This window comes from Oncorhynchus mykiss, chromosome 9 (assembly GCF_013265735.2).
Source record: "Oncorhynchus mykiss isolate Arlee chromosome 9, USDA_OmykA_1.1, whole genome shotgun sequence".
NCBI classification, from domain to species: Eukaryota; Metazoa; Chordata; class Actinopteri; order Salmoniformes; family Salmonidae; genus Oncorhynchus; species Oncorhynchus mykiss.
The window spans coordinates 65,706,204-65,733,860 of NC_048573.1; the positions used below are offsets into that span (position 1 = coordinate 65,706,204).

The following is a 27,657-nucleotide window of genomic DNA, read 5'->3' on the forward strand; positions in this document are numbered from 1 at the left end:
TTCATTTGATTTGATTGATTTAAATGTATCATCTGTTCTAAAACTGAAAACTCTTGAGTTTGACAACCTAGAGTTAGTCAACCTAGAGTTCAGGTTTAAACTCAGAGTTTGTTAACCCTGCTTTCTGAAACAGAGCCCTGGTAAAATAGAAGCAATTATGATTGTGTTCGAGAAAATAAATATATAGATCCACGAATAACAACGTACTGAACGCAGCCCAGGTTGCGGTACATCTAACCACCACCCATTCTCCCGGATCGCCCGCCCAGTCGCCACCCCCTATGTGTAACGCGCACGGAGGACGGTTGCGTGTATATGGAGTTTAAACGAAACAGGGTGCGCGACCGTAGCTTTGTCGTTAGTTTGAGAAGTTTAGGACAAATGTAGTTCGCTTGCCACACTGTTCTAACCAGCGAGAGATGCTTTGTTGTTTTACTGTACTACCATCCCGTCCCAGCGCTTTTAGCCACGTTTTATCATATTTTAACCCCTGCGTCATGGTTTCGTAGGATGGAAGTAGACGACGTGTCGGTTAGAGAGCAACTTTTCCACAACAAAGTGCGAGAGACTTTTGTAAGTACGCTAATGCTCTTTGTTTATAAACCTCAAAACATAAATCATTTCAGCGAGATATTAATCCGTGGTGCATTTCGGGAAGTGGCTGTATTATGTTCATAAAAGTTTGCATACTGATAGTGATATCGTTTCTTCCTCTACTGAAGCTCGGTGGTTACTGTAGCCTATAACTTATTACAAGGGAATCCCTTTTACAGGGGGGTGTGTGTGTGTGGCTGGTCATTAATGTGGCTGAGACACAGAAGGGTAACCCAAGGAGCCTTTTCTTCCACCTTGGGCCTCCATCCATATGCATTTCTGTATGTTTCTTCTTGTAAAGCCTTGGCTGTAGACTATCATGGTTGTGTGTAATGAGAGCCATGTATAACTTATAGTTGTATAGATTCCATTCAGTATATAAAACATGTACTTTAATGAATGGCTGGCTATATGTAATGATTTTACCTGAACTGTTGCCACCTGGTTCCACCACATTGACTTCTTTATGGGATGTTACGCTGGGTTGTGTTCAGTAGGGCACACTGTAGCAAAACGTTTCGCAACATTAAATGTATATCTGCATTCTATTTGGACAAGTTTTGGTGGTACCGCTTTCACTCAGTTTTAAAACGTTTTCTCCTTACTGAATACAACACTGTATGGATGGCACAGAACAGCTCCTGCTGAACTTCAGACCTGATTACTATTGCTTCAACAGGGCACATCGAGACGACCCTTAACCCCGCAACGCACAGCAGTTCTCATGTAGACCTAGCTACAGCAGAGCACGCCTTGTTCCATGAGCCAAAAAGATAACAGCACTGTACTTTAAAGACCACATCTAATCTTGCATTTTGTAGGTTTGTTCTGTGAGTCAGAAATGACGACAACGTTGCAGAATGCCAAGACCCTCATGATGTGAAATTGTATTTCAGTATCTAGACTAGAGGTCGACTGATTATGATTTTTCAACGCCGATACTGATTATTGGCGGACCAAAAAAAGCCGATACCGATTAATCGGCCCATTTAATTTTTTTTTTTTTTATATGCATATATTTGTAATCATGACAATTACAACAATACTGAATGAACACTTATTTGAACTTTTAACTTCAATTTAGTCTCAAATAAATAATGAAACCTGTTCAATTTGGTTTAAATAATGCAAAAACAAAGTGTTGGAGAGGAAAGTAAAAGTTAAATATGTGCCATGTAAAAAAGCTAACGTGTAAGTTCCTTGCTCAGAACATGTGAAAGCTGGTGGTTCCTTTTAACATGAGTCTTCAATATTCCCAGGTAAGAAGTTTTAGGTTGTAGTTATTATAGATCTATTTCTCTCTATACCATTTGTATTTCAAATACCTTTGACTATTGGATGTTCTAATAGGTACTTTAGTATTGCCAGCCTAATCTCGGGAGTTGATAGGCTTGAAGTCATAAACAGCGCAATGCTTGAAGCACAGCGAAGAGCTGCTGGCAAATGCAGGAAAGTTTAATGGATGCTTACGAGCCTGCTGCTGCCTACCACCTCTGTCAGACTGCTCTATCAAATCATAGACTTAATTATAATATAATAAACACAGAAATATGAGCCTTAGGTCATTAATATGGTCAAATCCGGAAACTATCATTTTGATAACAAAACGTTTATTCTTTCGGTGAAATACGGAACCGTTCCATATTTTATCTAACCGGTGGCATCCCTAAGTCTAAATATTGCTGTTACATTGCACAACCTTCAATGTTATGTCATAATTATGTACAATTCTGGCAAATTACGGTCTTTGTTAGGAAGAAATGGTCTTCACACAGTTCGCAACGAGCCAGGCGGCCCAAACTGCTGCATATACCCTGACTCTGCTTGCACAGAACGCAAGAGAAGTGACACAATTTCCCTAGTTAAAATCAATTCATGTTAGCAGGCATATTAACTAAATATGCTGGTTTAAAAATATATTATTGTGTATTGATTTTAAGAAAGGCATTGATGTTTATGGTTGGGTACACATTGGTGCAACGATAGTGCTTTTTTTCACAAATGCGCTTGTTAAATCACCCATCTGGCGAAGTAGGCTGTGATTCAATGATAAATTAACAGGCACCGCATTGATTATATGCAACGCAGGACAAACTAGATAAACTAGTAATATCATCAACCATGTGTAGTTAACTAGTGATTATGTTAAGATTGATTGTTTTTTATAAGATAAGTTTAATGCTAGCTAGCACATTACTTTGGCTCCTTGCTGCACTCGCATAACAGGTAGTCAGCCTGCCACGCAGTCTCCTCGTGGAGTGCAATGTAATCGGCCATGATCGGTGTCCAAAAATGCTGATTACCGATTGTTATGAGAACTTGAAATCGGCCCTAATTAATCGGCCATTCCAATGAATCGGTCAACCTCTAATCTAGACATACTCCAAATGTTACAGCAGACTATAATGGGTAGAATTATACAAAGATGAGGTGTGTATCATGTATGCTTCACGGCTCATATGGTCTTATGGGTCCTTAAAATTCTCATAACAAAAATATGTTTGATACAAATGTGAAACGCCCCTGCCCCCCCATCTGAGATGCCAAAAACACTTTCGGGCTACGCTGGTGTGGAATCGCCCAGTAGGATTAATACTAAAAATATGCTTCAATGCCCAAAGCGTATCTTGACATTGTCCCTTTCACCTAGGCCTAATTCTTCTCAAGTACCCTGGGCCTTGCTTAACCTTTTACCTACCATACAATCCTAAGCTTATTTCTTCACTGTTTGTTCTCTCTCACACACGGCGTAATAATTTGACCTCTGGTCATTAAAGGGGCTTTAGCCTTAGCTTATCATCATTGACCCTGATACAAGCCCCTCTCATTTTGCTACCTTTGAAAATGACTTGGTAGTTAACGTTTCAGTAATCTTGTGACGTCATCCTTCCAAAGTGTATCAGAGACCAGAAGATGTTCTGTCGCACATCAGTATTGATCTGTTATTCAACTTCCTCTCGGTAATGGGAAATATTTGGACTATTATTATAAGGACATGCAGACTTTTCATGTTCCATACCATTTGTTGATTTGTTTTTGGCTGTTGCGCATCAATTAGATCTATCCTCTTGTTCCACTTGTAAACCTAGCATTGTACAAACTCCTCAATGTGTTGGCATGAAAGCTGCTTTGAAAGCGAGGTAGCTGCAGCTTTTCTTTTTACTCTGCCACTGTCTCCATCTGTACAGAATGGGTTTTTATTCTGCCGCTGTCTCCATCTGTACAGAATGGGTTTTTACTCTGCCGCTGTCTCCATCTGTACAGAATGGGTTTTTACTCTGCCGCTGTCTCCATCTGTACAGAATGGGTTTTTATTCTGCCACTGTCTCCATCTGTACAGAATGGGTTTTTATTCTGCCACTGTCTCCATCTGTACAGAATGGGTTTTTATTCTGCCACTGTCTCCATCTGTACAGAATGGGTTTTTATTCTGCCACTGTCTCCATCTGTACAGAATGGGTTTTTATTCTGCCACTGTCTCCATCTGTACAGAATGGGTTTTTATTCTGCCACTGTCTCCATCTGTACAGAATGGGTTTTTATTCTGCCGCTGTCTCCATCTGTACAGAATGGGTTTTTACTCTGCCGCTGTCTCCATCTGTACAGAATGGGTTTTTACTCTGCCGCTGTCTCCATCTGTACAGAATGGGTTTTTACTCTGCCGCTGTCTCCATCTGTACAGAATGGGTTTTTATTCTGCCGCTGTCTCCATCTGTACAGAATGGGTTTTTACTCTGCCACTGTCTCCATCTGTACAGAATGGGTTTTTACTCTGCCGCTGTCTCCATCTGTACAGAATGGGTTTTTACTCTGCCGCTGTCTCCATCTGTACAGAATGGGTTTTTACTCTGCCGCTGTCTCCATCTGTACAGAATGGGTTTTTACTCTGCCGCTGTCTCCATCTGTACAGAATGGGTTTTTACTCTGCCGCTGTCTCCATCTGTACAGAATGGGTTTTTACTCTGCCGCTGTCTCCATCTGTACAGAATGGGTTTTTACTCTGCCGCGGTCTCCATCTGTACAGAATGGGTTTTTACTCTGCTGCTGCCTCCACCTGTACAATGTTGCGCCCGCTTTCTGCACCGCCTTCAACACAAAAGCCCATCATTTGGCCATTAAAACCCAAATGAAACCCTCTTGAAACTCCAGCTCCTTGTTCTCAAATGCCTGGCCAACTGGGCAGTGCCATCAACAAAAGCTCAGGCAGGCAGAGACCCTGGCTGTTAGACACACTCTAAACTCTAGCTCCTCGGCCTATTCTAAACAATCAGGTTCATGTTGGGGCAGGAAGTGAGCAGTAGAACACCATGCATGAAAGGGTTTATTCATTTTAAGTTTGCCCAACTTTCCCCCACCACCTTCCACCACAGAAGCCCAGCCTCCGGCCGTTAAAACCCCTTTTAAGCCCAGCTCCTTGTTTAGGACTGCCTGGACAGAAAGCCCAGCCTCCGGCCGTTAAAACCCCTTCTAAGCCCAGCTCCTTGTTTAGAACTGCCTGGACAGAAGCACAGCCTCCGGCAATTAAAACCCCTTCTAAGCCCAGCTCCTTGTTTAGAACTGCCTGGACAAAAAGTTGCCTTCCTCCAGGTAGAACTCATGTGTTTTTCACCTACAACTGCTGACTCGTCTCTCGGTCTGTCCCTCTCTCTGTTTGTTGGCTAGGTCTTTCACACCCTTGTGATCCCCCTCCTACCTACCGGTACTTTCTCTTTGTGGGATATAGCAGGCTTATTGCGAACACAGCACATTGAAAGATTTCCTCCACAGTTTGTTGGCTAATTTTGATGCTGAGCATTTGTAGCGTCATTGTTTTGTTGCGACAAGCATTTGACATTTTGCGGTACCAGGCTAGCTATACGTCACGATTGGTAAGATTTTCTCAACAAACCTACAAAACCATAGGCTACTTGGCGTATGCGTTATGTAAGGAACGGTGAATGGGAATGATTGTCACCAGTCATGTCTGTAGAGAAGGCATTGTTTTGTGTTGCATTCAGTTGGGAAAACAAAACACTGTAGACAGTCTCAGATACCTGTCCTGTTAGCTGGAATCTATTGTCCAAGTGCTAAATTGTCACTGTTGGGGACATCAGCCCAACCAGGCTATAGTGTTGGATCTATTCTCACTGCCTCAATGAGAAACAATCCTGCAATGGCAGAGATTTTAGGAACTTCACTGTGGTTAGGGCCCAGTTGTTAATATGGGTGATACAACCACTGGTTTTCCCCAAATCTCATTGCTGCCATCGTATAAAGAGGGTCAGGGAGATCAGCTGTCCCACCCATGGATTGGAGGAGGAGGAATCCCACTTTGTCACTGTACCATATGTCCTCATCTTCCGTTGTTAAATGTACTTTGTATGTCAGAGTAATGTAGTGTCTAGGCATTGACATGAGTTGGGTGCGTGTGCAGATGCGTTTTCCTCTCCTTAAATGTTATTCTACAGTGAAGAATAGAACAAGAAGTTGTTGACCTTCTACTGCACTGAAATAATGCCCTAGAAACGTGATCATATGTATTGAACAAATAGGCCTACAATTGAATAAGAGGAATGCTATCATATTTCAGTGGATTGACTGTCAAAGGTTCCATTTTATTTAGTTCACAAGGACAAGATGTGCTTGGGTAAGCATTATTCAATCTACAGGAAACAGTATTTTTCCAGGCAGTGGTAGTCATTTTGTCACATTTCTGCCACTCTCTCAGGATGAGGTAACTTTCTTTCTCAACTATTGTTCTCTGCAGTTAATGTCACCTCAGGGTGAACTCCTGAATCCTGCCACCATCGCCTCTCTTCCTCTGGGCTGGGGAGAGGATGTTTGTCTAGGCCTTACATGTTGTGTTTTTTGTGTGTCCTTGGTTGTCTCTCTGAATAGTTCCAGTTAACTCAGCATTTCCTCCAACACCTATGGTGAAACGTATTAATCTCTCACCACATCCTGTGATTTTAGAGTTGAAGCTCTGTGAGTATAGTTGTGAACAGTTGACCACTGATTTAGTTTCAAGAGGCACATTCTCAGATTTTTACCCCAGACGACCAGGCCGGCAGACAGCTATTAGACTGTATCCGATTAAATGGGATTAATCAATGTTCAGTTGGTCAAGGAGTCCGTTCTCTTACAGAAGACAATATCCCTAGATTCATTGAGGCTGGCTGTATATTGACCCAAATAGGGGTTTAAGGTCTGTCTAGTTGCACGCTTTTCCTTCCTGTCCTAACCTGATCCCAGTCCCCCACTCTCACCCCGTTTCTCCCGCTCTCTTCATCTGGCTAAACTGGTATATCTAATCTGCAGACTCCATCTGTTTCTCTTGGCCTAGTGGCCTTGTCTTGTATGTCTCTGTCGCCATGTCACTATACAGGCTGGGTCATTTCAAAACCCACCGCACCGTTGACAGTGGATAGTAATGCATTGTGATGGAAGAAACAAATCCTAGCTTATTGTGACCTGAAACGGTTTACTTCAAAACATTGACTGGGTGAGGCTTCCTGAGTCCAACCCACACATCTTGACTAGATAGCTAGTTACACAACTGTGCCAGTCAGAAAGGAGAACAACCAGACTATCCTCCTCTGTTATCTAGCCCCCAGTCAGCCTGTCCAGCCAGCTATATCCTGTCTATCCTCCTCTGTTATCTAGCCCCCAGTCAGCCTGTCCAGCCAGCTGTATCCCTTCTAGCCCCCTGTTATCCTGTCCAGACAGCTGTTATCTTGTCTATCCTCCTGTTATCTTGTCTATCCTCCTGTTATCTTGTCTATCCTCCTGTTATCCTGTCTATCCTCCTGTTATCCTGTCTATCCTCCTGTTATCCTGTCTATCCTCCTGTTATCCTGTCTATCCTCCTGTTATCCTGTCTATCCTCCTGTTATCCTGTCTATCCTCCTGTTATCCTGTCTATCCTCCTGTTATCCTGTCTATCCTCCTGTTATCCTGTCTATCCTCCTGTTATCCTGTCTATCCTCCTGTTATCCTGTCCAGCCAGCTGTTCTCTAAATTCCAGTGTTATTACTGTTGTGATTCTCTTTGGTTATTCTTATTAGTTAAACTGAATTTCAAATAGAAATCTTAAGTTTTTTAGATCAGATTGACTATTTTTAAAAAATGTTTTTAAAGTTTGCTAAAAAAAAATATACTACTTCCGTTTTTATATTTATTTTTAGGGGACGAAGTAACCTATGCTTGGGAGGCTAGGAGCCATGCATGTGTTTGTATACGTTCTGGGATGTCATTGCATGGCGCTCATGTCAATATCTGCTGTGCTGCTGGTGGAAATATCATCTTGCTGAGTCTCACTTGATCATTTAACGGTAATCTCCATGTGACCTGTCAGAAGCATGAAAATCCCATTCGAAAAAAAGCTTGAAAACCCCATTTGATTTTTGTCCTAAATTTAGAATAAAGACACTTAACATAATTTGTGATGGATTTTAGTTAGTTTTGGAGTCAAAGATAATAGTTTGTATTTCAGTTTACTAAATATTTTTTTCATTTAGTTGTAATTTTATTTTCAGTTTACTATAATAACCTGGGTACAGTCCTAAAGTATGTCTGCACTCTCAAGGACCCCCAACCTTGTCAAGCTTCTTCGATAATCACTTTCACAGCAATTCATGTCAGCCATGAGTACAGCTCCTAGTGATGATGACCACCATAACAGGGTCCTGTGTGGATCAGTTGGTAGAGCATGGCGCTTGTAATGCCAGGGTTGTGGGTTCGATTCCCACTGGGGGCCAGTATGGAAAAGTATACACTTTGGATAAGAGCGTAGACCTGCTAAATGACTCCAATGTAAATAAAGATGATAATCAACTGTCAGAGAGAGAGTCTGAGTTTAAACCAAACGACCTAGGTGACTTGATCTGTTGTATGTGCTGATCTGAAGATATTATCTCAACATTTACCTGATATTTATTTAGACTTTTTTTTTAGAATTGATTTATTTCACCTTTATTTAACCAGGTAGGCAAGTTGAGAACAAGTTCTCATTTACAATTGCGACCTGGCCAAGATAAAGCCAAGCAGTTCGACACATACAACAACATAGAGTTACACATGGAGTAAAACAAACACACAGTCAATAATACAGTAGAAACAAGTCTATATACAATGTGAGCAGGTGAGATAAGGCAAATAAAGGCCATGGTGGCAAAGTAAATACAATATAGCAAGTAAAACACTGGACTGGTTGATTTGCAGTGGAAGAATGTACAAAGTAGAGATGAAAATAATGGGGATTGGCTCCTAGACTGAGGTTGGGATTATTGAGTTGAGCTGCATATTTTCCAAGAAAACAAAAGATGTCTTTCAAGTAAAATCCTGGTAATATGCAATGATCTGTATTAGCCTAATCTTTTGTTTATTTCCTCTGACAAGATCTGTGTTCTCCTCTTCACCTGCCTCTACATACTGTCCTACCTCATCCTCACCCATTTCAAGAAGAATGCAGACTATATCACCACTGGTGAGTATGAAAGTCTGCTTTCCTGGCTGAAATGACCTGAGGAATTATGTTCAACACATCCATCAAACTAAACTAACAGTCCGTTAGAGGAAATGGAAGCTGTTGAAAAACCTCTAGATGACATTTGCTTTTTGGAATGTTCTTGTAGTGTTATGTTTATGGCGACCACACCTTCCCTTGTGTGCACAGCAGAAACCTATCGTTCAGACCTCTTAGACTGTATTTTACACAAGCAGTCAAATTCTGATTATTGGAATTGATCTTCTGACCAATCAGACTAGCTCTGAAAAATATCTGATGTAATTGGTCAAAAGACAAATTAGATGGAAAAAAGGATTAAATATGTTATATATTAAATATATTATAAGTTGTTTACCCCCCCCCCCCCCCAAAGGGAGGATTAAATATGTTATATATTAAATATATTATAAGTTGTTTACCCCCCCCCCCCCCCCAAAGGGAGGATTAAATATGTTATATATTAAATATATTATAAGTTGTTTACCCCCCCCCCCCCCCCCCCAAAGGGAGGATTAAATATGTTATATATTAAATATATTATAAGTTGTTTACCCCCCCCCCCCCCCCCCCCAAAGGGAGGATTAAATATGTTATATATTAAATATATTATAAGTTGTTTACCCCCCCCCCCCCCCCCCAAAGGGAGGATTAAATATGTTATATATTAAATATATTATAAGTTGTTTACCCCCCCCCCCCCCCCCCAAAGGGAGGATTAAATATGTTATATATTAAATATATTATAAGTTGTTTACCCCCCCCCCCCAAAGGGAGGATTAAATATGTTATATATTAAATATATTATAAGTTGTTTACCCCCCCCCCCCCCCCCCGCCCAAAGGGAGGATTAAATATGTTATATATTAAATATATTATAAGTTGTTTACCCCCCCCCCCCCCCCCAAAGGGAGGATTAAATATGTTATATATTAAATATATTATAAGTTGTTTACCCCCCCCCCCCCCCCCCCAAAGGGAGGATTAAATATGTTATATATTAAATATATTATAAGTTGTTTACCCCCCCCCCCCCCCAAAGGGAGGATTAAATATGTTATATATTAAATATATTATAAGTTGTTTACCCCCCCCCCCAAAGGGAGGATTAAATATGTTATATATTAAATATATTATAAGTTGTTTACCCCCCCCCCCCCCCCCCCAAAGGGAGGATTAAATATGTTATATATTAAATATATTATAAGTTGTTTACCCCCCCCCCCCCCCAAAGGGAGGATTAAATATGTTATATATTAAATATATTATAAGTTGTTTACCCCCCCCCCCCCCCCCCCCAAAGGGAGGATTAAATATGTTATATATTAAATATATTATAAGTTGTTTACCCCCCCCCCCCCCCCAAAGGGAGGATTAAATATGTTATATATTAAATATATTATAAGTTGTTTACCCCCCCCCCCCCCCCAAAGGGAGGATTAAATATGTTATATATTAAATATATTATAAGTTGTTTACCCCCCCCCCCCCCCCAAAGGGAGGATTAAATATGTTATATATTAAATATATTATAAGTTGTTTACCCCCCCCCCCCCCCCCCAAAGGGAGGATTAAATATGTTATATATTAAATATATTATAAGTTGTTTACCCCCCCCCCCCCCCCCCCCCCCAAAGGGAGGATTAAATATGTTATATATTAAATATATTATAAGTTGTTTACCCCCCCCCCCCCCCCCCAAAGGGAGGATTAAATATGTTATATATTAAATATATTATAAGTTGTTTACCCCCCCCCCCCCCCCCCAAAGGGAGGATTAAATATGTTATATATTAAATATATTATAAGTTGTTTACCCCCCCCCCCCCCCCCAAAGGGAGGATTAAATATGTTATATATTAAATATATTATAAGTTGTTTACCCCCCCCCCCCCCCCCAAAGGGAGGATTAAATATGTTATATATTAAATATATTATAAGTTGTTTACCCCCCCCCCCCCCCCCCCCAAAGGGAGGATTAAATATGTTATATATTAAATATATTATAAGTTGTTTACCCCCCCCCCCCCCCCAAAGGGAGGATTAAATATGTTATATATTAAATATATTATAAGTTGTTTACCCCTCCCCCCCCCCAAAGGGAGGATTAAATATGTTATATATTAAATATATTATAAGTTGTTTACCCCCCCCCCCCCCCCCCCCAAAGGGAGGATTAAATATGTTATATATTAAATATATTATAAGTTGTTTACCCCCCCCCCCCCCCCAAAGGGAGGATTAAATATGTTATATATTAAATATATTATAAGTTGTTTACCCCCCCCCCCCCCCCCCCAAAGGGAGGATTAAATATGTTATATATTAAATATATTATAAGTTGTTTACCCCCCCCCCCCCCCCCCCCAAAGGGAGGATTAAATATGTTATATATTAAATATATTATAAGTTGTTTACCCCCCCCCCCCCCCCCCAAAGGGAGGATTAAATATGTTATATATTAAATATATTATAAGTTGTTTACCCCCCCCCCCCCCCCAAAGGGAGGATTAAATATGTTATATATTAAATATATTATAAGTTGTTTACCCCCCCCCCCCCCAAAGGGAGGATTAAATATGTTATATATTAAATATATTATAAGTTGTTTACCCCCCCCCCCCCCCCCAAAGGGAGGATTAAATATGTTATATATTAAATATATTATAAGTTGTTTACCCCCCCCCCCCCCCCCCCCAAAGGGAGGATTAAATATGTTATATATTAAATATATTATAAGCTGTTTACCCCCCCCCAAAGGGAGGATTAAATATGTTATATATTAAATATATTATAAGCTGTTTACCCCCCCCCCCCCCCCCCCCAAAGGGAGGATTAAATATGTTATATATGAAATATATTATAAGTTGTTTACCCCCCCCCCCCCCCCCCCCCCAAAGGGAGGATTAAATATGTTATATATTAAATATATTATAAGTTGTTTACCCCCCCCCCCCCCCCCCCAAAGGGAGGATTAAATATGTTATATATTAAATATATTATAAGTTGTTTACCCCCCCCCCCCCCCCAAAGGGAGGATTAAATATGTTATATATTAAATATATTATAAGTTGTTTACCCCCCCCCCCCCCCCCCAAAGGGAGGATTAAATATGTTATATATTAAATATATTATAAGTTGTTTACCCCCCCCCCCCCCAAAGGGAGGATTAAATATGTTATATATTAAATATATTATAAGTTGTTTACCCCCCCCCCCCCCCCCCCCCCAAAGGGAGGATTAAATATGTTATATATTAAATATATTATAAGCTGTTTACCCCCCCCCAAAGGGAGGATTAAATATGTTATATATTAAATATATTATAAGCTGTTTACCCCCCCCCAAAGGGAGGATTAAATATGTTATATATTAAATATATTATAAGTTGTTTACCCCCCCCCCCCCCCAAAGGGAGGATTAAATATGTTATATATTAAATATATTATAAGCTGTTTACCCCCCCCCCCCCCCCCCCCCCAAAGGGAGGATTAAATATGTTATATATTAAATATATTATAAGTTGTTTACCCCCCCCCCCCCCCCCAAAGGGAGGATTAAATATGTTATATATTAAATATATTATAAGTTGTTTACCCCCCCCCCCCCCAAAGGGAGGATTAAATATGTTATATATTAAATATATTATAAGTTGTTTACCCCCCCCCCCCCCCCCCCCCCCCCCCAAAGGGAGGATTAAATATGTTATATATTAAATATATTATAAATTGTTTACCCCCCCCCCCCCCCCAAAGGGAGGATTAAATATGTTATATATTAAATATATTATAAGTTGTTTACCCCCCCCCCCCCCCCCCCAAAGGGAGGATTAAATATGTTATATATTAAATATATTATAAGTTGTTTACCCCCCCCCCCCCCCCCCCCCCCCAAAGGGAGGATTAAATATGTTATATATTAAATATATTATAAGTTGTTTACCCCCCCCCCCCCCCAAAGGGAGGATTAAATATGTTATATATTAAATATATTATAAGTTGTTTACCCCCCCCCCCCCCCAAAGGGAGGATTAAATATGTTATATATTAAATATATTATAAGTTGTTTACCCCCCCCCCCCCCCCCCCCCCAAAGGGAGGATTAAATATGTTATATATTAAATATATTATAAGTTGTTTACCCCCCCCCCCCCCCCCCCCCCCCCAAAGGGAGGATTAAATATGTTATATATTAAATATATTATAAGTTGTTTACCCCCCCCCCCCCCAAAGGGAGGATTAAATATGTTATATATTAAATATATTATAAGTTGTTTACCCCCCCCCCCCCCAAAGGGAGGATTAAATATGTTATATATTAAATATATTATAAGTTGTTTACCCCCCCCCCCCCCCCCCCCCCCCCCCCCCCCAAAGGGAGGATTAAATATGTTATATATTAAATATATTATAAGTTGTTTACCCCCCCCCCCCCCCCCCAAAGGGAGGATTAAATATGTTATATATTAAATATATTATAAGTTGTTTACCCCCCCCCCCCCCCCCCCCCCCAAAGGGAGGATTAAATATGTTATATATTAAATATATTATAAGTTGTTTACCCCCCCCCCCCCCCCCCCCAAAGGGAGGATTAAATATGTTATATATTAAATATATTATAAGTTGTTTACCCCCCCCCCCCCCCCCCCCAAAGGGAGGATTAAATATGTTATATATTAAATATATTATAAGTTGTTTACCCCCCCCCCCCCCCCCCCCCCCCCCCCCCCAAAGGGAGGATTAAATATGTTATATATTAAATATATTATAAGTTGTTTACCCCCCCCCCCCCCAAAGGGAGGATTAAATATGTTATATATTAAATATATTATAAGTTGTTTACCCCCCCCCCCCCCCCAAAGGGAGGATTAAATATGTTATATATTAAATATATTATAAGTTGTTTACCCCCCCCCCCCCCAAAGGGAGGATTAAATATGTTATATATTAAATATATTATAAGTTGTTTACCCCCCCCCCCCAAAGGGAGGATTAAATATGTTATATATTAAATATATTATAAGTTGTTTACCCCCCCCCCCCCCCAAAGGGAGGATTAAATATGTTATATATTAAATATATTATAAGTTGTTTACCCCCCCCCCCCCCCCCCAAAGGGAGGATTAAATATGTTATATATTAAATATATTATAAGTTGTTTACCCCCCCCCCCAAAGGGAGGATTAAATATGTTATATATTAAATATATTATAAGTTGTTTACCCCCCCCCCCCCCCCCCCCCCAAAGGGAGGATTAAATATGTTATATATTAAATATATTATAAGTTGTTTACCCCCCCCCCCAAAGGGAGGATTAAATATGTTATATATTAAATATATTATAAGTTGTTTACCCCCCCCCCCCCCCAAAGGGAGGATTAAATATGTTATATATTAAATATATTATAAGTTGTTTACCCCCCCCCCCCCCCCCCCCCCCCCCCCAAAGGGAGGATTAAATATGTGTAGTATGTATTTTATAAGTAGTTTCCTGATCTTTCTTATATCTCTCAGATATAGGACAGACACTTAAAAACAAACTTCCACATAGTTCCCCCAAAATGTCTGTTATTCAATGCATTTCTATGGGCAACTGGCAGTAAGGCCAGATCAATGTTCCAGTAAATATTTGTTTGACAAAACAAGTTGTCTCCCTATATTAAAAAGATGGAGAACACAAGCTATGAACAAAAAATACTGACGTTTTGGTACAGCCAACTAGCACAAAAATAATATTGTGATATTGTCAAAATAATAAGATACATTGTCAAAACTAATATCTCTGCGCCTCCTGAGTGGTGGCGCAGTCTAAGGCACCGCATTGCATGCAGTGATAGACGTGTTACTCTAGCACTGCACGCTGACCGGGTCGCCAGGTGTACGGTGTTTCCTCCGACACATTGGTGAGGCTAACTTCTGGTTTAAGTGAGCAGTGTGGCTTGGCGGGGACGTGTTTCGGAGGACGCATGGCTCTTGACTTCGCCTCTCTTGAGTTCGCATGGGAGTTGCAGCGATGGGACCAGACTGTAACTACCAATTGCATATCACGAAACTGGAGTAAAATAAGTAATATCTCAACATGTAACTGTATAGATCCCCCATCACTAATTGAATGTGTGTTTCCCCACCAACCTGTACATGTGGAGGGGTAGCAGCTATCTATCTGGGCCTATAGCTGGGGACCTTGGCTAGAACACACAGGGCCCTACACTGCTGCAGGAGGTTGTTATGGAAACGCCTCAGGCTTGTGGGTCAGCTGGGTGAGGGGTGGGAGGAATGTTCCTTTTAAGATAAACACGTACCCTGTCCTTTCCAAGTATGACCATTTTCTAATTGAATGTGTGTTATGTTGCTCTCAAGTGAACACAACGTGTGGATGTGCAAATGCAATTGGTTATGTGGCTTTATGTAATCACTCCAATAAGGTGTGGTTATAGAAAACAGCTGTAGCACCTCCTACGTCTGGCCTGTATCTGTATCCTTCTGGCAGAGGTTTGGTAGTGGGCCAGCCCACAGCCTACTCAGCCAGTGTGCTTATTGGGTTTTGGAAAGGTGGACCGCTGAACCTGCTCTGCATTAGCAATACAGTGTTTTTGAATGCAATGAATGTCCTCAGCAGTCAGTCAACACCACCAGCAGAACGTTTGTGCCTCACAGCTTTAGTTGAATAGTGTTGATGGTCTGAATCAATTGGGATGCTACTAACTGGTTTGTCTTACACTCAGACTGTGTTTTTCCAAACTCTCCTGTTCCTCTTCTTGAGTCATACAGGCATACCAGAGATGTTTGTTCTTTGGACCTCTTGAACACGGTGTATTCTGCATATCTCTGTTGTTGAGGCCAACTCCTTATTTCCCCTCCATCCGTTTTCAACAGTGTCTTTCCATTTTATTGCTCTGTTTTTAGAATCTTCCTCTCCTTTACCTCTTCCTCGCCTCTACCTCTCTTTACCTCTTCCTCGCCTCTACCTCTCTTTACCTCTTCCTCGCCTCTACCTCTCTTTACCTCTTCCTCGCCTCTACCTCTCTTTACCTCTTCCTCGCCTCTACCTCTCCTTTACCTCTTCCTCGCCTCTACCTCTCCTTTACCTCTTCCTCGCCTCTACCTCTCCTTTACCTCTTCCTCGCCTCTACCTCTCCTTTACCTCTTCCTCGCCTCTACCTCTCCTTTACCTCTTCCTCGCCTCTACCTCTCTTTACCTCTTCCTCGCTTCTACCTCTCCTTTACCTCTTCCTCGCCTCTACCTCTCCTTTACCTCTTCCTCGCCTCTACCTCTCCTTTACCTCTTCCTCGCCTCTACCTCTCCTTTACCTCTTCCTCGCCTCTACCTCTCTTTACCTCTTCCTCGCCTCTACCTCTCTTTACCTCTTCCTCGCCTCTACCTCTCCTTTACCTCTTCCTCGCCTCTACCTCTCTTTACCTCTTCCTCGCCTCTACCTCTCTTTACCTCTTCCTCGCCTCTACCTCTCTTTACCTCTTCCTCGCCTCTACCTCTCTTCACCTCGTCCTCGCCTCTACCTCTCTTTACCTCGTCCATGCCTCTACCTCTCTTTACCTCTTCCTCGCCTCTACCTCTCTTTACCTCTTCCTCGCCTCTACCTCTCTTTACCTCTTCCTCGCCTCTACCTCTCTTTACCTCTTCCTCGCCTCTACCTCTCTTTACCTCGTCCATGCCTCTACCTCTCTTTACCTCTTCCTCGCCTCTACCTCTCTTTACCTCTTCCTCGCCTCTACCTCTCTTTACCTCTTCCTCGCCTCTACCTCTCTTTACCTCTTCCTCGCCTCTACCTCTCTTTACCTCGTCCATGCCTCTACCTCTCTTTACCTCTTCCTCGCCTCTACCTCTCCTTTACCTCTTCCTCGCCTCTACCTCTCCTTTACCTCTTCCTCGCCTCTACCTCTCCTTTACCTCTTCCTCGCCTCTACCTCTCCTTTACCTCTTCCTCGCCTCTACCTCTCCTTTACCTCTTCCTCGCCTCTACCTCTCCTTTACCTCTTCCTCGCCTCTACCTCTCCTTTACCTCTTCCTCGCCTCTACCTCTCCTTTACCTCTTCCTCGCCTCTACCTCTCCTTTACCTCTTCCTCGCCTCTACCTCTCCTTTACCTCTTCCTCTCCTCACTTCTTCCTCTCCTCTACCTCCAGGCTCCATCAACATTCCTACCATTTCACTTCTCTTATCTGTCTAGTTGTTTGGTTTGGAGCCGTCTGTTTTCAAGGTTTTTTTCAGTTGCCAAGATGCTCATGTTCCTTTAGTCAGTACTAGGTTGCCTTACTAGCATGTTGGTATAAATGTGAATTACTCACTCATATGTTTTTCGCCATTTTTCAGATGACATTGAAGATGCGACCGTCAACAAAATTGCGTAAGTAAAGAGCGTAAGGCTGAACAAACTGACTTGGTAGCAGTCTGCAGCACGTTGACTCAGTCACTCACTGTGTCAGTGTGAGCAGAGCATTTGACCTAGTATCTGAGTCAATGTGACCAACTGGAATGACACCACCACTTGGCTGTAGTTTTATCAGTCTGCCCGGTGTAACTGTTAATGTCCTTCCTACCCTTTGTCATACCAGTTGGCACTATACTGTCCCCTTCCCTTCTCACAGAGAAGCTACAGGAAACACACACTCCAAAATGCTTTGTCCATTTCCATGAAAATGAATTTCTACACTGTCACAAACTCTCTCCCCCTCCAGGCTGTGGCTGTGTACATTCACCCTCTCTGTGGCGGTGTGTGCTGTGCTGCTCCTCCCCATCTCCATCCTGTCCAATGAGGTGCTGCTCACCTTCCCTCACAGCTACTACATGCAGTGGCTCAATGGCTCACTCATCCACGGTACTGTACCTTGTCTATACTACAACCAACACAGCATTTCATGTCTACACCACAACAACGCACTCAATCTGTACTTCTATAGCCTTCTGTTTTAAACCATATTTAAATTAAAGTATCGATAGTCAGTGAGCTTGAAATCAATATGAACCGTGCTTGACGTTGGAAATTGTTAAATAAGAAAAAACACATCACGACAAGAGACAACACAACACTACATAAAGGGAGACCTAAGGCAGCAACACATGACAACACATCATGGTAGCAACATGGTAGCAGCACAAAACATGGTATAAACATTATTGGGCACAGACAACAGCACAAAGGGCAAGAAGGTAGAGACAACAATACATCACACAAAGCAGCCACAACTGTTGCCTTTGGTTTAATGGCAAATATAGTGTGGTGTTTGGAAAAGGTGAGTCATGTTATCCTTTTACAGTAATTAAACAACCAGCAGAAGTGGGCCCCATATGTTAGTTGTTGGTGTGAATAACAAGGAGCAGTGTCAACTCCAACTCTACGTCACTGAACCCTGTAGCTTATTGCCATGGATCCCTACAGATGTTAGTGGACTTGACTGTATGCCCCCCAATAGTTTTACCCTACCCAGCCAGGCTGCGCCTCCTTGTGGCGGACTGTGATACTGTTAACAGTCAAACTTAGGACCTGTAGATAAGATTTGCTAATAGATTGTTCTATCTATTTGCTGGTGTTTCATAACGTTCTAATCTGTCATGTTTTGACCATATCTCTTCTCTTTCTCTCCATCAGGCTTATGGAACCTAGTGTTCCTGTTCTCCAACCTGTCCCTGGTCTTCCTCATGCCCTTCGCCTACTTCTTCACTGAGTCGGAGGGCTTCGTGGGCTGTAAGAAGGGGGTGATGGCGCGGGTGTATGAGACGGCGGTGGTGTTGCTGCTGCTCACCCTGCTGGTGCTGGGCATGGTGTGGGTGGGTGTTGCCCTGCTGAACAACACGGCCAGGGAGAGCCTCTACGGTCAGTTGATCTTTGACTTTGCTATTCATATAAGCCATTTTGCTACTGTTCGCAATGGGTATTTTGAAGAATTGAATTGGAGTCCTTTATTTTTGAGAACCGTATATTAAAATCCTTTCTCTGGTGACCTTTTGATATCCCATCTCAGACGTGTGGGAGTGTTACCTGCCCTACCTCTACTCTGCCATCTCTCTGTTTGGAGTGCTCCTGCTCCTGTGTAAGTAGCTGACTAACTTGTGATCAGTTGGTCTTGGTCAGATATTTTTTTGTATTACATTTGAGTAATTTAGCAGACACGCTTAACCCTAATCGCTCCTGTAAGTCACGGTGGATAAGTGCCTTGCTCAAGGGCACATCGACAGATTGTTTTACTTAGTTGGCTCTGGGATACGAACCAGCGACTGTTCAGTTACTGGCCCAACGCTCTTAACCGCTAGACTATCTGCCACCCTACCACTTCCTGTCTCCCTGCAGTGTGCACTCCCTTCGGGCTGTCCCGCATGTTCAGTGTCACTGGGAGCCTACTGGTCAAACCAGGGGTGAGTGACAATCCACATACTATACCCCTATATACAGACAATAACAACACCATACCATTGTTATAACTTGATGACATCCATCCCCTGTGTTTCTTCAGCTGTTGGAGAATGTGGAGGTGGAGATGAACTGTGCTGCGTTCGAGGAGGCTTCTCTCTCCAGGAAACTCAACAGTGAGTTGACTACCGTGTGCTAGAGTACACAGACAGGATGCTCACAATACACCATGCTATTATGACTCATCCTAGAGGAGGTGGTGTTGACCTTGCTCTGTTCCTTGTAGGCGGTAGCACGTCATGCAGAATCAGCGTAAACGTGGAGCCTTTGAGGATGCAGTTCCTCGGCGTCCAGGCCAAACGCATCGCCCTCCGTAAGACCAAGATGTGTATATAATACTACTGTGTTTTATTACCTTCTGTAGGTATTGACTGATTTAGGGCTGCAGCATACAGGGATCACTGTGGGGATACTAGGGTTGGATAGCATTCATTGGAAGATTATTATTATAAAAGTACAACATTGATTTCATTCAGGCATTATAAAAAGTCCAGGAATAGCAACACTGCTCACCGGGCAACAGACCGCATTGTACACAATGGTTCTCAGCTCGCCTCTGTCTCTCTGTCTGCCTCTCTCTCTGCCTCTCTCTCTGCCTCTCTCTCTGCCTCTCTCTCTGCCTCTCTCTCTGCCTCTCTCTCTGTCTCTCTCTCTGTCTGCCTCTCTGTCTGCCTCTCTGCCTTTCTGTCTGCCTCTGTCTCTGCCTCGTTCTCTGTCTCTCTCTGTCTGCCTCTCTCTCTGTCTGCCTCTGTTTCTCTGTCTCTCTCTCTGTCTCTCTCTCTGTCTCTGCCTCTGTCTCTGCCTCTCTCTCTGTCTCTCTCTCTGTCTCTCTCTCTGTCTCTGCCTCTCTCTCTGTCTCTCTCTCTGTCTGCCTCTCTCTCTCTGTCTGCCTCTGTCTCTCTCTCTGTGTCTGCCTCTGCCTCTCTCTCTCTGTCTCTCTCTCTGTCTCTGCCTCTGTCTCTGCCTCTGTCTCTGCCTCTCTCTCTGCCTCTCTCTCTGCCTCTCTCTCTGCCTCTCTCTCTGCCTCTCTCTCTGCCTCTCTCTCTGCCTCTCTCTCTGCCTCTCTCTCTGTCTGCCTCTCTCTCTGCCTCTCTCTCTGTCTGCCTCTGTCTCTCTCTCTGTCCCTCTCTCTCTCTCTGCCTCTCTCTCTGTCTCTGCCTCTCTCTCTGTCCCTGTCTCTCTCTCTGTCCCTGTCTCTCTCTCTGTCCCTGTCTCTCTCTCTCTCTGTCTCTGTCTCTCTCTCTGTCTCTCTCTCTGTCTCTCTCTCTGTCTCTCTCTCTGTCTCTCTCTCTGTCTCTCTCTGTCCCCGTCTCTCTCTCTCTGTCCCCGTCTCTCTCTCTCTGTCCCCGTCTCTCTCTCTCTGTCCCCGTCTCTCTCTCTCTGTCCCCGTCTCTCTCTCTCTGTCCCCGTCTCTCTCTCTCTGTCCCCGTCTCTCTCTCTGTCCCCGTCTCTCTCTCTCTGTCCCCGTCTCTCTCTCTCTGTCCCCGTCTCTCTCTCTCTGTCCCCGTCTCTCTCTCTCTGTCCCCGTCTCTCTCTCTCTGTCCCCGTCTCTCTCTCTCTGTCCCCGTCTCTCTCTCTCTGTCCCCGTCTCTCTCTCTCTGTCCCCGTCTCTCTCTCTCTGTCCCCGTCTCTCTCTCTCTGTCCCCGTCTCTCTCTCTCTGTCCCCGTCTCTCTCTCTCTGTCCCCGTCTCTCTCTCTCTGTCCCCGTCTCGCTCTCTGTCCCCGTCTCGCTCTCTGTCCCCGTCTCTCTCTCTCGCTCTCTGTCCCCGCCTCTCTCTCTCTCGCTCTCTGTCCCTGCCTCTCTCTCTCTCGCTCTCTGTCCCTGCCTCTCTCTCTCTCGCTCTCTGTCCCTGCCTCTCTCTCTCTCGCTCTCTGTCCCTGCCTCTCTCTCTCTCTCGCTCTCTGTCCCTGCCTCTCTCTCTCTCTCTCTGTCCCTGCCTCTCTTTCTCTCTCTCTGTCCCTGCCTCTCTTTCTCTCTCTCTGTCCCTGCCTCTCTCTCTCTCTGTCCCTGCCTCTCTCTCTCTCTGTCCCTGCCTCTCTCTCTGTCCCTGTCCCCGTCTCGGTCTCTCGCTGTCCCTGTCCCCGTCTCTCTGTCTCTCGCTGTCCCTGTCCCCGTCTCTCTGTCTCTCTCCGTCTCGGTCTCTCGCTCTTTCTCCCCCCCCCACCCCCAGAGATGCGGAGGAGAGCATCACCATGGCAGCGTAACCTGTTCTACCCTCTGGCCATGCTCCTGCTCCTAGCTCTAACGGTGGTGTGTGTGTTGATGGTATGTTTCCACGTTCTGGAGCTCCTGTTCGACGAGACGGCCATGCCCAGAGGAATGGGGGTGAGGACTCTACCAAGGGGAATACGGGGATGTGTGAGCTGGTAGGGGCTTTGTATGGATTATTGGCTTTTATAGCATCAATTCTAGACCACGTGCTGTTAGTCTTCTTGTAGGGCTGGGCGATATGGCTGAAAACTATCTTGATTTAATTATATATATATTTTTTCATACGTATGAGTGAGTCCTTCAAATTAGTTGCTGACTGCTGTATAAAATCAAGTACACAGCCATGCAACTTCCATAGACAAACAATGGCAGTAGAATGGCCTTACTGAAGAGCCCAGTGACTTTCAACGTGGCACTGTCATAGGATGCCACCTTTCCAGTAAGTCAGTTTGTCAAATTTCTCCCCTGCTAGATCTACCCCGGTCAACTGTAAGTGCTGTTATTGTGAAGTGGAAACATCTAGTAGCAACAACGGTCAGCCACGAAGTGGTAAACCACACAAGCTCATTGAACGGGACCGCCAAGTGCTGAAGTGCGTAAAAATTCTGTCCTCGGTTGCAACACTCACTACCAAGTTCCAAACTGCCTCTGGAAGCAACGTCGGCACAAGAACTTCCAGAGCTTCACGAAATGGGTTTCCATGGCCGAGCAGCCGCATACATGAATCGTGCTTCAACATTTGGCAGTCCGAGGGTTGAATCTGGGTTTGGCGGATGCCAGAAGAATGCTAGTGCCAACTGTAATGTTTGGTGGAGGAGGAATAATGTTCTGGGAATGTTTTTCATGGTTCGGGCTTGGCCCCTTAGTTCCAGTGAAGGGAAATCTTAACGCTACAGCATACAATGACATTCTAGACGATTCTGTGCTTCCAACTTTGTGGCAACAGAAATGGTTTGTTGAGATCGGTGTGGAAGAACTTCACTGGCCTAAACAGAACCCTGACCTCAACCCCATCGAACATATTTGGGATGAATTGGAATGCCGACTGCGAGCCAGGTCTAATCGCCCAACCTCACTAATGCTATTGTGGCTGAATGCTGCAGGGACTTGCTTCCAATGTTCCAACATCTAGTGGAAAGCTTTCCCAGAAGAGTGGAGACTGGTATAGGGAGGACCAATTCCATATTAATGCCCATGATTTTGGAAAGAGATGTTCAACAAGCAGTTCTCCACATACTTTTGATCATGTAGTGTATGTTGAATTCTAATTGTATATTGCCACTGTTGCTCCTGAATAGCCTGTTCTATTCTATATGAAGTTACTGAAGACCATTATGTTATATTGATTTAAGACGACACAAATACAAGGAACATGCGGAGGAGGGATGGAGGGAACATTTTACAACCAATTGGCATTAACCATGTGTTTCCTCTGCGTGATAGGACCCTCGTCTGGGGACAACTTCCTTCTCCATGTTTGGTTCTCTGGGAGCAGCGGTGCAGGTGGTCCTCATCATGTACCTGATGGTGTCGTCTGTGGTGGGCTTCTACAGCTCTCCTCTCTTCACCTTCCTGCTGCCCCACACTCAGGACACCAACCTCACACAGATCATTGGGAACTGTGTCTCTCTTCTGGTCCTCAGCTCAGCACTGCCAGTCTTCTCTCGTACTCTGGGTAAGGGCTCTCCTCTTTCCCCTGGTTGAGTTTCTGTATTCTTGTCTCATATGGTTGAACAAAAAGTGACGCATTGCCTACTGTAATTAGACAGAGCTTCTGGTTGCATTATCATTTCTGACCAGAAGAGGGCGTGTCTATGCAGTCAATCACTATGAACGCTGTGTGACCTTGGCCATGTTCAAGTACTGCGCTTCACAAATACACCCACACCAGTCTGAAGATCTGAACTTTATCCATCCATGATGAGCAGTAAAGCAGTTACAGAGCGTTGAACCTAACCACATTCTATCTGTTCTTCAGGCATCACACGGTTTGACCTGCTGGGAGACTTTGGGAGGTATAACTGGCTGGGGAACTTCCACATAGTGTTCCTGTACAACATTTTGTTCGCTGGCCTGACCTCTGCTTGCCTCATCAACACTCTCACCTGGACTGTGCAGAGAGAACTCATACGTGCCTTTGGTACTTACATCAATCAATCCTAATGTATTTCTAAAGCCCCTATATACATGAAACAGTGCTTGACAGGAAGATATGTCTCTGGACCTGTTTCCTGATTGTTCTATATGTTGGCTCTTTGTTTAGTTTTTAAAATAATAACGCTTTCATATAACTTTACATCTTTCCATTTAAAGGGATGTTCCACTCCAAATACAACCGTACATGATTTGTCCACCTATCTTGGCTGCAGCCGAATCCCCTCATCAGCTATTGAATATGGATTTGATTGGTCATATTGTGTTACTTTCATTATGCAGTAGAAGGGCTGGGCTAGCTGCCGATGGTCAGTGTGTTTTCAGAGTGACTGAACTGTGAGCACGCTAGCAAGGTGTTCCCTCCCAACTCTGTGCCTGGCCATGTTTCCCAATGGGCTGCTCTCCTTTCCTCAGATACAATTAAATATCAGATAAAGGCCTATACAATTCTCTCAGGAAAGTGAGAGGGGAGTAGGATTCCCGTAGGGGCCTGTAGGTCTAGCCGCTGGCCCACTCCCCAGCCCCTCACACACATACACACTCCCCAGCCCCTCACACACATACACACTCCCCAGCCCCTCACACACATACACACGCCCCAGCCCCTCACACACATACACACGCCCCAGCCCCTCACACTCCCCAGCCCCTCACACTCCCCAGCCCCACACACACATACACACTCCCCAGCCCCACACACACATACACACTCCCCAGCCCCACACACACATACACACTCCCCAGCCCCACACACACATACACACTCCCCAGCCCCACACACACATACACACTCCCCAGCCCCACACACACATACACACTCCCCAGCCCCACACACACATACACACGCCCCAGCCCCTCACACTCCCCAGCCCCTCACACTCCCCAGCCCCACACACACATACACACTCCCGAGCCCCACACACACATACACTCCCCAGCCCCACACACACATACACACTCCCCAGCCCCACACACACATACACACTCCCCAGCCCAACAAAAACAACAGTGTAGAGCCATATATATATATATATTACACACACACACCCCTTACTCACAACAGATGTCATCTCTCCTTTCCCGCGACCTCCCCAACTGCTTTTGTTCTGTTTTGTGATTGATAAACTTTCTTAGCACCCAAACTTCCTTGCCCACATACTCTATCCCTCTCTTTCCTTTGCTCACCGTCTTTCTCTCTTGCTCGTGATCTCTGTGTGTGTTGGCGGTAAACATGTCGTTACACCTTTTTAACCGTATGTGTTTTATGTCTCCGCAGGTCTCCACAAACTGCCTCTGACCGTGTCCCGCACCACCATCCCCCTCAAGCTCCTCCTGGACAATGGCCTGTCAAAGATCCAGTGACTGACATTCCCTTGACCAATCAATTGTCATCTCTAACACCCGACCGGGACCTAAGCTTCCTGAAGAGCATTCCCATTGGAACAAAAGGCACCTTGTCTTCAGTCCTCCAGCCTATCGGTGTCTGGATCACCAGAATGAAAAGACAGAAGTGGAGGAGTAGAAGTGCAGTTTGTCCAATGGTGCAGTAGAGCGCTGCTCACTGACTAATCACCAATTAATACAAGTTGACCTGGGGAATCAGTTTAAATCGTCTCAGACTACAATACTGGGGTTATATTGGAATCATTGTGCACAGTAATCTGAGCCAAAAACGAGATGTTCTGGAACCAATGAAAGATTCTGGAACTGAAAAAGGGCTCTAATCTGTATCAGGGTTCTTGTTGACATTGTGACATCATACAGAGCATCCTGGATGTCCTAATGCCTTGTGAGAAACTCTGTGGGTTTGAGAGGTTGAGCTGGGACTGACTTACTTTACTCTTTGGACACACGTGTCAAAGCTATTTTGGAACATTACATTGTGACTGACTGACATTTCCTTTTCCTGCTCTGGGGTTCAGCGTTTGAATCGTCTCTCGCTCGCTGCCGCCTCCCCCTCCCCCCTCATGTTAAACCACTCTTTTTGGGCCTCACTCATCCTGTGAATCCCACTTCCATGTTTTTTAAGACGTCTGTCTGTAATGGTGTTGTGTTTGTTAATGAGAGGAGGATGTTTTAAAAAGCGGGTTGAGGGATTACTCACTCTATTCTACATACCTTGACCTTCATATCGTGGAGGAAGAGAACGGGACAGGAAAGGGTTGTGTTCATTAGGTTACGTTTGAAAACTTTTTGCAACAGAAAATAAGTTTGCGTTTCGGTCTTTTTCTTTTCTTCCATGTGGTGCCTAATGAACACGACCCATGACTTGTTTTTAAACTCACCACTTGGAATAAGTGAATGATACATGAAAAGATACCTTAACACATACAGATGATTTTATTTTTTAAGGAGGTTGTGTCATTGGTCGTATAATGGCATTTCTGTTTACTTTTTCTCATGTTTTTTTAACCCCCTAAAGGAGAGCTTCCTAAATGCAAAGTGACGCTCACTAGTTTTGGGTGTCCTGCCTTGGACCAGTCTTACTGTGAATGTTTTTAACGTTAATAATGACCTAAGTGCAATACTGGTTACTGTCCACTGCCAATTCCAGATGTTTTTTTCTGTTCAATTCATATTGGAATAGTCAATGATCTGTGGCTTTGTTTTTATTTGTGTCATGGTTCTCCTTTGCTGTATCAGCATGTTAAGTTGTGGTAGTATTCTTTATGATTTCTGTTCCGTTCATCACCAGCAGGGGGCAGGGTCTCCAAATTCACCAAACTCACCTGGCAGCCTGCTGAACGTTTACCTGAAGTTCTTTTATCCTTGATCAATGGTCTGTCATTAAAGTTGACTCATTTCACTAGCCTGGTCCCAGATCTGTTTGTGCCATCTTGCCAACTCCTTTGCCACTCATTGTCATGCTAAACAGCATTAAGATTCCAGAAGAATTTGGCAAGTGAGCAGAAACAGATCTGGGACCCATCAATTCAATATATTCTTTGGGGAGCACAATGTTTGAGTGGGCTGGTTACTTAGGGGTGATAATGTTAAAGTGCTACTCTTTTTATTAGTTAATCAAGGGCATTTTTTACTGTGAGACTGCAGAACCTCTCTTTAATCTGGGAGCTGATTTTATTTATTTTATTTCGTATTGTTTAAAAACGCTAACGTAATTTTTTTATATTTTTTATTTTACCTTTATTTAACTAGGCAAGTCAGTTAAGAACAAATTCTTATTTTCAATGACGGCCTAGGAACAGTGGGTTAACTGCCTGTTCAGGGGCAGAACGACAGTAATGAGAATGTGACCGTAGCTGTTGAAATATATAATTATAAATAGGGAGGAAAAAGGACAAATGCATTGCATTTTCCTATACATAGTCTGTCATCTGGATTGGTATGAGTAATAAGACTGTTTAGAGTGCAGTTAGATCTAGTGTACATCTATAAATCATCGGGTCTCATTGTCCAGCCCATCCCGGTTCCGGGCTGTGTGATTGCGAGTGTCGGCCCATCCTGTGCCAGTGTGTCTGTCTTCTGAGTGTCGTGTGCGTGTCTGTCCTCTGTCCCTCCACCCTTAGTCGCCTTGCTTTAATCAGGTCCAGAACAAAGCTGTTGTATTTTGCCCTGTTTGTCATCAGAGGCCGTCCCTGACGCCGCTACAACCCAAGCCCACACACAAATCAAGAGGAGACTCTCGAGCGCGCTCTCCTTCACCACCACCCACCTAATCCTCTTTTTCCTCCAGTTTTCCTTGCATATTATTCATGTCCTCTTGGAAGGAAGAAAAATAAATCATTGTTTCTCCTTGATTTTTGTTTATGTTTCTTTCTTGTTTTCTTTT

The 27,657-nt window shown here is 43.8% G+C and overlaps 1 protein-coding gene across 2 annotated transcripts; it reads left to right on the forward strand.

The window, feature by feature from the left end:
- Positions 1 to 224: 224 nt before the first annotated feature.
- LOC110532703 (limb region 1 homolog-like protein) lies at positions 225 to 27,625 on the forward strand. Of its 2 annotated transcripts, XM_021616798.2 has the most exons (13): positions 225 to 573; positions 8,971 to 9,058; positions 17,407 to 17,440; positions 17,772 to 17,911; positions 18,683 to 18,907; positions 19,056 to 19,124; positions 19,382 to 19,446; positions 19,545 to 19,617; positions 19,728 to 19,814; positions 21,673 to 21,827; positions 23,157 to 23,388; positions 23,692 to 23,853; positions 25,144 to 27,625. In XM_021616798.2, the coding sequence occupies exons 1-13, from the start codon at positions 511 to 513 to the stop codon at positions 25,227 to 25,229; spliced, it is 1,479 nt and encodes a 492-aa protein (XP_021472473.2). In that variant the 5' UTR covers positions 225 to 510; the 3' UTR covers positions 25,230 to 27,625. The 2 variants fall into 2 exon arrangements, with proteins under 2 accessions (XP_021472473.2, XP_021472474.2); XM_021616799.2 differs by lacking the exon at positions 8,971 to 9,058.
- Positions 27,626 to 27,657: the final 32 nt, after the last annotated feature.

Coding starts and splice junctions, on each gene's coding strand:
- LOC110532703 (XM_021616798.2), top strand. CDS start 511: ATGGAAGTAGACGACGTGTCGGTTAGAGAGCAACTTTTCCACAACAAA. Junction 17,441..17,771: donor GCGACCGTCAACAAAATTGC/GTAAGTAAAGAG, acceptor CTCCCCCTCCAG/GCTGTGGCTGTGTACATTCA. Junction 19,815..21,672: donor GGCCAAACGCATCGCCCTCC/GTAAGACCAAGA, acceptor CCCCACCCCCAG/AGATGCGGAGGAGAGCATCA.